Source organism: Silurus aristotelis (assembly GCF_946808225.1).
Source record: "Silurus aristotelis genome assembly, chromosome: 2".
NCBI classification, from domain to species: Eukaryota; Metazoa; Chordata; class Actinopteri; order Siluriformes; family Siluridae; genus Silurus; species Silurus aristotelis.
Window position 1 is genome coordinate 34,383,951 of NC_139575.1, and position 12,013 is coordinate 34,395,963.

The following is a 12,013-nucleotide window of genomic DNA, read 5'->3' on the forward strand; positions in this document are numbered from 1 at the left end:
CTTTCTATGAGAGCAGCTCTAAAACTGTTTTGGTTGCACAGTACATAAAATGCATTTTGGTACGTACCTTGTTTTTTTTAAATCATGGATCAGTATGGTTAGGAGGAAGAAATGCAAAACGTAAAATTTCTTGACGTGTTTTTTTTTAGTAATGCAGTTTATTACTATAATAGAATAATTTACATTTAGACCCTAATACAGATGTGTGGTTTACCTTTAAAATGTAGTTTTCTTAAGATATGATCTACTTAACTGTTCTACTTATTTCAGCATACTTAAACTAATGCCTTTATTTCCCTCCATTCTTTATTCATTGCACTGCCTTGATATATGTAATCGTCATTGTCAATTGTAATTTTTGAAGCTGGAACATAAGGCGCTAAAGAATCCACATCGCTATCATTAGCTGCTGGCCACTTCCTGGTTAGCGGCTAACGCTAGTGCTATTGATTCTTTAGCGTTTCCAAGGGCGTGCAAAACAAATCCTATTTCTGGTACAGAGTGAGTAGCCACAGTGTCACTGCACTCTAGTTTCTTTTTTATACAACTACCATTGTTGTACAAGTTTAATAATAATAAAAAATGCAAAACAAACAAAAAAAAACACAGTACATATATGTGTACCGATACACCGCTAATATTAACAACTAAACACACACTAATGTGATTTCACAAAAATATGATATATGAACTCCAACTTGGTGGCGTTTTAAGAAAACGATTATGGAAGGAGTCTCCAGTTTCAGAGATACGTACAAGTCATTTTGTTGCTCTTTGTGGCTGCAGCTGTTTTTTTGGTAACTGTGATTATTGTCTTAATATGAACTGGTTATTATAGCTACTATAGAATAAGTGATAACAGGAACTAATTCGCTAATGTCAAACATTACTAATTGGATCTATAACCAGATATAAAGTACTTGCGTCATCGTTCCCACAGGCGAATCGCTGTTGTACAAGAGGAATAAAACAGTTCAGTATAGAAACTGTTATTGGAAAATACATAGCAGTGGTAATGGTATCACACCATTCTTTGATGATATTTTCCTATAACAGTTGTGTTTTATTTCTTATTTCAAGATTTCTACATATGAAAGAATATGTACCCCATGACACAAAAGAAAGGGTTTGTTTCCATTTGAAGAACCGTGATCAATAATAGTTCATCTAATCATATTCATGCACTCCAAAAGTTTGAAAATGCACTCTAAACTGGTATCGTATGCAGTGTAATTACACGTGTTTATTAGCAGTTAGCATTATTGCACCCCAAACACCCCCCACCCCCCACCCCCACCTCTTGTGACTTCCTCAAATCCCACATCAGCTGTTTTACAGAGTAGGATGGAGCTCGATTTCGCTGAATGATTGCTGTGTGATCAACTTTTGCATGATAAAGAACACCAGTGTGTGTGTGGGGGGGTAAAAACCTAGCTACAGCAATAGACTACAGAAGGTCAGGTGGGTTTTTGCAGGCGGTGAGGGGGAATGGGGGAGGGGGGTGGTGGTGTATGTGTAAAGGGGAGGAGGTTGAGTTTGGAGTTTGTGGGGTGGTTCAGGAATGAAGCCGTACATACACACACTTACCATGTGCCAGGAAACGGCATGACGACACGCGAGCGGTTACCGTGGAGACTGACAACGATAACAATAACAACAACAACACAGAAGTCGTCAGGGAAACAGAAAGAAAAAAATTTTTAGGATAAAAAAAATTTAATATGAACAGAGTAGGCTAATGGCCAAAGGAAAAAAAAATGCCTAATATAACAAATAATGAGAACAATCAGATCAGAAAGAGAGAGAGAGAGAGAGAGAGCGAGAGAGAGCGAGAGAGAGAGAATGAATTTTCAAAGGGGAAAGAAAACTTATAGGATGCAAAAGAGGCACAAACGTAAGGATTTAAATAATGGGAGATGAGTAAACGCGTTAGAATGATTTGCATCTCAGGTCACCGTCTGAGGGTTTTATAAGCGGGGAGGCTAAGAAACATACAGGTAGTGTGTTAGTCTCGTTTACAGGATGAAGTGACTAAAGCGTTTGAAGAGCTCGCTTCGCTAAATAATTCAGCGCATTCACAAATACATGTTCGAAATGCATGAACACAGAAGCCTTCAGTCAGAAAGCTAGAGAAACTAGTGATGACTGAGTGAATCTAGCAATGAAAACAGAAAGATGAATGCAGACGGTGACATTTGATGCATAAACTCGGATTTAGGTAATAGTTGAGACGGAGGGAGTCAAAGAAATACAGAGATATAGACAGACAGACAGACAGAGAGATAGATGGATAGAGTTGCACCTTTTCCACTGACAAGGTCCTGGCACCACTGTATGAACTAATTCAAGAACAACCACATAATTGTCTCAGGATTCTCTGGAAAATAAAGAGGATTATGTCCTGTCTTAATTTCAAGCATTAGCTGGCTGGTTAGCTAGAAAACATCACAACTAGCTAGCAATGCTTTACCAGAGTATTCCCTCAAACATTATTCACCACAGGAAACACTATTACCTGCTATCTAAGCTGTTAGCTAGATATTTCTTTTTTTTTATTTTTTATTCCTTCCCATTTCTATATCAGTTAACATTTCTGTTTCAAAAACATTTAACACATCAAATGCTGTGGTAAATATTAGTTAGCTAGGGTTTGCTGCTTTCCAAACGGCTCGGCATTTACGATACAAAAGCAAGCAAACATCACCACAGCACATGCTACAGTAAATGTGTTTGGAGGGCATGCTGTGTTGGAAGTTGGAATATCGTTTGCTAGTTTTGTGCCAAACAATGAAAAAAACCAAACACTTGCTAATTGGCTAGATAACATTTACCACAGCAGTCGCTCCAAAATTATTCACCACAGCATTTGCTGAGTTTTCTTGTCATTTACATTACTTTATCTTGGAAAATAGCATTCGTTTTATTGACTCATAGTATCAAGGTTTTTTCAGGGTTCAAGATTACTTTCATATTAACCAAAATTACATCAATAATTGCTTCCAATTGTGTCTTATTTGAAAGAAATTTTGTCCACCCTCTGAGGAAAGTATAGCTCCTCAAAGAACTAATTCTGTTGGGGAACACAACAGTTCCGCTTAAGGTGGGCACCTAATCTGTGGGAAAGAGCCATCAAGACAAAGAAAGTAAATGGAAAAAGAAAAAAAAGGAAAGGTGAGGGGGGAAAAAAGGGCAGATATGAGAAGATTTTAGCTGTCTCTAATCCTCTCTCTTGAACTCTTCCCCAAACATTTACACACACAAACAAAAAATGGAAAACACCGCCACAAAATGCAATGTTCAATCAAAAGAGGACATGCCATCTGTTCAGAACAAACCATAAACCCCAAAAGTCCTTTTTTTTTAACCCCATAGAATTGATTTGCTCAGGAAAACATCTAACAAAATGAAAATTCAGCTGTACTTTTTTTTATATGGGAGCAATCAGCAAGAAGAAAAGTCATGCAAAAACAAAACCCAGCTCTGACGCGAGCATGGCCTCTCCCCATGAGCCGCGTGGGTAGGGTATGAAGGATGGCTAGGGGAGGGAGAGAGAGGGGGTGGAAGTGGAGAAAAGAAGGTGGAGGGGAGGTGGTGTCTGAGACCCATGCTAGCTACAGCCAACACAAGCAGCCATAGACACTAAAGGGGAGCTAGAGAGTCCTCCAGGCATCATGCACTTAAAAAACAACGTCTACACCACTTCGATAAAAGACAAACAACAGATTCAGCCGCCATCACTAAAGTACCTCCCCCTCTCCCAGTGCCCCCCCAAACACAAGACTACACACAGCCTTGGGGAAGAAAAAAATTAAAAATAAATACACCATGCAGAACATTCTGGTGATCTCAAAAGAAAAGAAAAAAGAGGCCAATACACTCCTAAGTGCTGAAATCTCGTGTGAAAAACCTAAAATCATGAGTCTATGAAGAGGGTAGGAAAAGAATCTGTTTCCACACACATACGCGCGCACACACGCACGCATACACACACAGTCTACATGCGTTAAAAGGTCACTAAGACGGAGAAAGAATTACACACTTCAAGCAAGAGACGACCCTCTAGAAAACTCCACAAAAGAAGAGTCAAAACAAGCAAAAATGAAGAACCAACCAGCGTTATGGCACTGCCTGCGACAGTGAACAGGAATCATCATGTACATTCATGAGCTTTAAGAATCAGTGGCATATACTGCTAGTTAAATGGGGGAAAATAAAAATAAAAGAACACACTCACTCACAGCAGGTATTTAAAATAAAATAATCAGCAACACATTGTGGCGACAAGCAAAGAGCAGGAAACGGGTCAAATCGAGGAACATGATTGGCTAAAACAAGCATTCCTCAACATGCTCAAAATAACCAAACCATGCAAGTAGCCATGTGCTGACAATCCTATCCCCTTTTACTGCAACCTGATAATGATCTAACTATATTTAAAATAGATTTCAATTTCTCCCCGTACCCGTCCTGCAGTCGAATACCCAGGACATGTTTGGTGTATAAAAGATCTATAAGGCTAATGTAGCAAACACTCTGGCTACTAGTCGGGTATTATATATGGCTAAATAACAACAGCTTTAGTCTTTTGCATGGTAGCAAGCATGATAACTGTTGATACACACTACTTGAATGCTAGTTGTAAGAGCATATACAAAGATAACGGATGAAAACATCTGAAATGTTTTTTTTGCTAGGATTTTCATCCTAAAGTTTAAAAGTTTTGCAAAATACAGACATATTCCATTATTTTCTAACAATTTAGTATATAAACTAGCTAGCTAGTAATACTACTGGTACACAAAGTAATAAAATTAGTAAGATAACTTAGTAGCTAACCTAATGTAATAATAAAATGGGAAGTAACTAGCTAGCTATCAGTGGGTTTATTAGTAGAGACTTCTTGATGCTGAGCTGCAAGTATGGATCGTTAGCGACTCGTGTGCAAGTAAAACTGCTAACTTGAGGTAATTCACTTTAAATGCAGTCCAGCTGCTAAAACGTTCAAGTAGTTTTTGGCTGTGTTCCTTCAACCATAAATAAACAAAGCATCTTGTTCAGGTGTAGTTAAATTGTACGAATCTGAAGGATTTCTGTGAAGGACGCCTGCGATGCAGCTTTCAAATTTGGACTATACTCAAACTGTCTTTGTTCTAGTGAGTAGAATATCGGGTAACTGATTATCAGCACGTGTCTGCGTGCATGCTTCATAACGGAGCATCTTTCCATCCCAGCAGCAGTGGCGATCAAACCGAGCAGGCAGGACCCAAGACGTTCATTAAAAAAATAAAAAAACATTCAAGTCAGACTTATTCTGCCATGCAGCTGCTTCCTGAGGACAACATGCCAAACACCCTCCAAACATGCTTCACCTGTCCATCCAGACCGGAGCACATGTACACCCAAGACCCGTATGCACACCCATACACACCCATGCACACAGCTAGAGAAGCACAATCGGTCACTGGTGAGGAGCAATCAAGACAGATATAAAGCTTACCTCTATCTTTCTGCCCTCCACTATCGTCCCGTGCAGCCTCTCGCGGGCTTTCTCAGCATCCGCGCTGTTCTCGAAAGTCACGAAGCCGAAGCCCTGGAGGGAAGAAAGTGACAGCGTCAATAAGACAGAATGATTTGGCGAGGGACGCCGTCTTCCAGAACGCTGTGTCCAAAATCCATCAACAGGAGACGACTGATGAAACACAATGTGCACTGCAGAGAGCTGGACTGCGTGTACTTTATAATAAATGTACATGCTGTAGGCTAGATGTACACTATATGGACAAAAGTATTGGGACACCAGACTTTTCCAGCCAAATATGGTTCTTCCACAAACTAATTCTTAGCACTGAGGAAGTGAAGCACAAAATCACATCTTCCCAGAACAGTGGAGGTTATTATACCAGGAAATGGTAACTAAATGTGGAATAGGATGTTCAAAAAGAACATACACAAAGGTCCACAAACCTTTGTCTGTATAGCAGATTAACAAACGCTCGCAACAATAACGCCAAATATTTAAATTAATCACCTAATCGTCATGCGATTAATCACAACTTTATCACATTTTTATCAGTTCGAAATGTACCTCAAATTAATACTTTTCAAGTTTTTATTACTCCAACGCGTTATTAACACACGTTAATTTTGACAGTCCTAAAACATATGCAGATGCACATTTAATGTTACTGATATTGTTGTGGCACATGGCCACGTGGTAGTTTTTAAAAAAAGTCTCACAGATTTATTTTGAATAGTGGGGCTCGCATTTCGATCTGTATTTAATCGAACCATTTAGGACAGATTTTTTTAAATTACTGATGACATGAAAGAAATGAGAAGCATTGAAAGTCCCAGTTAGTCCCATTTATGGCATTTTGGCAGACGGTCTTATCCAGACTGACTTATAATTATTCTATTTATACACCGGCGCAGTTGAGGGTTAAAGAATTGCTCAAGAGCCCCACAGTGGTAGCTTGGTGCTGCTTGGATCTGGACTCAACCATCTGATCGGAAGTTCAACATCTTAACCACTTCTCTTAAACTATCTAATTACTGTATATTAGTTCTTGGCACACTTGCATTGTAACGCATTAGAGATTCTTTAAAACTCTTTCTCCAGTGATTGGTTTGTCCGTCAGGAGGATGTACCACACGCTCCACTTACAGTAACTTTGCTCCATCAGCGGTGGTTTTGTTCACAAAACCTGGATGATGGCTCCATTTAGCTAGAGGAATTCTTCTGTAAGAGATGGTCGATACATCTCATTCTGCTTCCTTACGCACAGTTGAACTAATCCAATGAAGCAATTTCTGCTGTCCGTGTGCAGTAAAGATGGTGCTGAGGTAGAAGATACTGTAATTGGATATATATTGCATTACCGGTGACTGGAGCTGACAATAGATTACGGTTTACGCGCAATACAAAAAATACCTCCGATACCAAGCGTTTTTATACTTATGTTTTTCAGAGAGACACGTTTGTTACTTTGGTTTATATGCATATATGTAGGCCATTTAATGTTATTGGAGTTTATTTACTATTATTTACTTTGTCCAATCAAATATATAAATTTACCAATGTTACACTTAATTTTCAGTTTTTACTGACAATTAAGTGTAACATTGGTAAATTTATATATTTATATACACAGTATCCTGAGGTCCCAGTTTATCCCAGAGCAGTTCAATAGGATTTAAGTGCAGTGACTGGGCAGGCCGCTCCATGATCGAGAGAGCAAACATTCGTCTGGAGTTTTCGAGCTGGAAATATATATTCATTGGCTCATTGTCTTGTTGTATGGTGAAGTTGATTCCAATTATTCACAAATGCATGGTGTTTGAAATATGGAGTGGTAGCCATGTTGGTTCAGGATTCCTCTCACCCAGAATAAGTCTGAATCCTTCTCATCTCTTTAGAAAAAATAAATAAATAAATAAATAAATAAACATTAAGATGCCACCTCCATGTTTGACTGCGAATGTGAGGGAGTCTGATAACATCTTATTTATATCTTATATACAAGTTCTTTTATTAAAACCAAAAATGTCAAATCTTCTTCGTCATTTACTGTCCAGTTCTTGTGTAGTTTTGCCTTTTGCATAGTTTGTTGCATGTAAACAATATTAACATACATGTGCCTCAAAAACCATTAAAGGTGTTTCCAAACTTTTGACAGGCAATGTATATTTAAAACATTTTATTTTGGAAAATATTTTATTTATTAAAAAAAAAAGCCATTTATAGCAGTGACATAAAAAAGCAAACCTCTTTCAAATCTCTCTCTCTCTCTAGACAGAGATCGAGAGAGAGATAGATATCCATTAATTTATCCATCCCAGTGTTGTGGCTTAATTTATCACCATGGCCCAGCCTGTTTTTATACACCAAAAACGACACCAAAGTGGCCTGGCCTAAATTGTATTTATTGTATTTTTTTTATACTTGTTGCCATGGTTACAGTCGAAAATACCTACTGATTATATTTTTGACTGCTTGACATTAAAAGTGTCCTTGCTATTGCTGTTTTGCCGAAACCCTTTTGTTAAAATTTTGTTCAATTACAAGGTACACTCCGTATAAAAATGACGTAAAAAAAAAGCGAGCTGCAATGTTTATCTGTGGTGTTTTTACATAACGCGCTCAGGCGGCGCTGGTGTCAAGAAACCACTGTGTGGGTCTCGTACCTTAGAGCCTCTCTCGTTGAAAATTATCTCCACATCCAGGATCTTCCCGAATTGCTGTGAGGAAGAAATAAAGGCAAAAAGATCAGAATCTAGTAGTGAAGGCTTGAACGATACACGGTCTGTAGTCACCTGCTAAGCACCAGCACTCGCGTGCAGATACATACGGCATGAATGCAGCATTTGTTTTTATGTTTTTCACTATAAACTAGTGCTCGAATATGCCTTGGTTTTACTGCCATGTTAACATTTTTTAATAATTTATATATATTTATATATTTTTATTAAAACTTTTACACTACTTTCTTACTATAGACAACTTTTTAAAATATTTTAAACTGGCAAATTTGCCCTTTTTTAATATACATTCATGTTATTTTTTTAATTGATTTTGCTCACCTTTTTATCATTTAAAGTTTATATACATTATGGTTTTCATTTTTGATTATGATGATATCTTTATTTAAGTAACATACTACTTTTTTTTTTTTTTCCCCCCCCATCGTATTAAATGTTTTTCTAGTAATCAAAATCAGGACTTCTCAGCACAAGGGGGCAGTGTTGTGTTCAGGCCTCACCACACCAACCCCTTTCTTTGTCCTTTCGATTTCTGCTTGCTGCACCAAAAATGTCCTATACCCCCTGAAACAAAAGCCCTGTGAGGTAAACCTGTATGTTTTTTTTTCTCCCCACCATTACAGTCTGGGTGAATTTTCAAACCCTTTTACAAAATGGCTTACATTTCCACTGGCTGAAGCCATAGCCCTTGCGTGATTGTTGTGCGAGTCGCATGTTGCGCACAATGCGAGCTGTGATAAATTATAACCAAAGGATGATTTCATAAGTACGATTTGTGCCTCTGGCACAGACTTTGGCTATGCAACTTGAAATCCTTCAGCGCAAGACCAAGTTCTGGTGCATTAGCAAAAAGATCTCAAGCAGATCAGTCTTCTACAGACCACTGACTAATCATTCGAAAATTAATTTTGCTCAAAAGGCAATAATACTTATTACACTTTCACTTGTTATGCCTCTCTGAACAGTGGTTCGAACTGTTGTCAAGGCGACACTGCAACAAAGCTCCATCACCTTCTCCCAGTTGAAATACCAGGTAAATGTTAGATAAAAGCGGGGAAAGATGAGAGGAGGATCGTTACCCCGAACATCTGGCGGAGGTCGGGGTCTCGGAATCGGAAGGGGATGTTGGAGACGTGGAGACGTTTTGGGGTCGACTTCCCGTCTGCAGAGTCTTCGGCTCCGGAAACTCCTGAGCCGCTTCCGGACACGCACTGGCCCTCGGCTTGGGGAGAACCGTCTGATAACTGAGATGAGCGAAAAAGAGAGAAAGAGGTTGAAAATATTTTCAATATCATTATCATTCCTATGTTCTGAGATGACGTCTGTCCCGTATATTTGTTTTTTTATGCACGAAAAAATCTATTTCCTTGAATTGTAAAATATCCACAGCAAAAACCTCAACACATTATAACAGTGGAGTGGTTTTAAAGTAGAATTTGTTATGCTTAAAGAAAAAAAGAAAAAATTTTATGAATTAAAAATTAAGAATAATTGTTCCATAATTGCACCTTGGCAGCCTGAATAAAAAATAAATTAATTAATAAATAAATAAAAAATAAAAAGACGTTTTATTTTATTCAAGGCCACACAGGAGTGTTAAAATACTATATTATGAGACTGTAGATTAAAGAATAAAATAAAGATGGCATGTGCTAAACCACTGGTGTGTGACTGCTCCGGACATGAAACGGATTTGGATATTAATAAGTAAAGAACAACCGGCCGTCCGTTTTATCCATTTAGTCATGATTAACTGCGTGGAAGTTTTGCTAAGCTTCCTTTAATCGCGTATGTCGGAGCACAATGCTTCCTCACCGGCCTTTCTCCTAATGTCAGCAAAAAATTCCTCTTTAGTAAAGGCGTTCCTTCTGCTGAAAGCGCATTAGGTGCAGAAACACCTTTCATAATTTAAAACATCTTCGTATGTGTTATTTTTTTTTTGGTTATGTCAGAACAGGAGACTCCTTCCGAAAGGATCGCATAGTGCCGATTGTGAAGCGCTTAGAAGATCCCACATTACTATAGAAACAATAATACACTACAGTAATATGAGTATTAATATAAACCTTGGAGTGAGCAATAATGTCAAAGATGTTGTTATAGAGCGCTATGCAATACCAACTGACCAATCAGAACTGAGAATTCAACAGTATAAGCTGCAGTTATGATCTTTAACTCTATTACTTGAAACAAATAACCTTCAACTTTGCTGTTCTTGAGGGCCATAATGTGTGCGCCTGTTACAATAATGCACTTCCTTTTACAGGATCAATACACTAAGCATCTGTCTGCCTTTATGAGAGCCATAAAGCTAGCGTGCATGTGTGCATTAGAAATGTCAATACAGCATCAATAGATTATTCATGTTTTCATTTTTCTCACTATGAGACTAAGGCAAGTTCGCTGTATTCAAACAAAAATGCTTATTAGGCCGTATCTCTCTACCATGCCTGATGTTCTCAAACAGGTGTAAAAAGGCCGAACAAACCCCCCCCCCCCCCCATCTGGGTGTCTTATAAAGCGACAGCTATGCAAACAGCCCCCGACTTCACCACATGCCCCGAGTTCGTGTGAGAACACTCACTTGTGTGTTGAGTGTGCTGGGGGCCGAAGGGGGGTTAGTGATCCCCGCAGGCGCCTCCACTTGCCCCTGGCCCCCTGCAGGGTAAATGCCGCTGCCTCCGAAGTCTAGCGGCAAACCGTTCTGCGGGGGTGGAGGTGGAGGTGGGGGAAAGGACGAGTACGGTGGGGGAACGAGGCCTTCCTGAGCCCCCATTGCATCCTGAGAACCCTGATGTAGAGAAAGAGGGGGAAAAAAACAAGAGATTTTGTGTTGGGTTAATTGACTGGCTGGCTGGACACCACAGAGTAGTCCAATGGTTGGGGGGGGGGGGGGTGATGTTGCAAAGAAAATGGAAGAGACAAGTGAGCGCATTTAAAATGAACTGATGGAAGAGTGCGAGTGAAAAAAAACATCAAAAGCATGAAAAGTGATGTGTGAGCGACAGAATGCACTCAAGCGATCGCTTAATGATTGTAGAAAAGCTCCTGATGGGGGAAGTGTCTGAAAGCCTAAGCTATTGCATTTCTCGTCTTCTCAACCTCACGTGTCACTCCATCTCCATCCGTTTAGCACTCTCACCTAACACCTGTCACTTCCGTCTGAATCTCAAATTCAATTGACGAAACCCGAAAAAGATCACGGAGCTCGTCGGCACAAATGGATCGGCCAGGTTGCACATCGCGTGCGATATTGATTACGGCTAGCAATTCAATTTTTACAAAAAAAAATAACAAAAAAAAACATTGTGGTAACTCGATTAATCATCCGAAAACTTCGAGCATATGAGCATTTCCCACCTTTTGGGTTAAAGGAAGAGAAGGGACAGAAATATCACAGCTGGGAGGATTGAATATGCAACGTTCTCGACTTCTTTCTCCGAGTTGACTTCTTGATCTAACAATTTATTACTTCTTCAACAACACTCCTAAAAAAAAAAAACAGTTATTGGAAGCTGGAATATATTCCATAAGTTGTTTATATACAGTATATATATTTTATTTTTTTAGATGCCAATAAAATTGAAACAATCTCCACCGAAAGCGAGGACTAGTCTAGACAAAAACAAGTTAGATGAGTAGGAGGGGGAGCTAAGAAAGCTATTATTGCAAAGCAAATTATTTTAGATTAATATGCCAATTTGCCTGGGTTCAGTTCTATTGGGAAGCATAACAGTGAAAATTCATGCTAACT

General features: G+C 38.9%; 1 protein-coding gene across 6 annotated transcripts in view; it reads right to left on the reverse strand.

Moving 5' to 3' along the window:
* Nucleotides 1-12,013, reverse strand: part of rbfox2 (RNA binding fox-1 homolog 2) — a 54,163-nt gene that overhangs the window by 14,656 nt on the left and 27,494 nt on the right. For all 6 annotated transcript variants that reach the window (XR_014530544.1, XM_083523270.1, XM_083523271.1 and 3 more), the window contains 4 exons: nt 10,844-11,050; nt 9,339-9,503; nt 8,185-8,238; nt 5,498-5,590 (listed from right to left, as the gene is read on the reverse strand). Coding sequence is in view for 5 of the 6 variants with exons in the window: in XM_083523270.1 (XP_083379396.1) it covers nt 5,498-5,590; nt 8,185-8,238; nt 9,339-9,503; nt 10,844-11,050 (519 nt within the window). In the remaining variant the exon portion in view is untranslated. The remainder of the gene's footprint in view (nt 1-5,497; nt 5,591-8,184; nt 8,239-9,338; nt 9,504-10,843; nt 11,051-12,013) is intronic.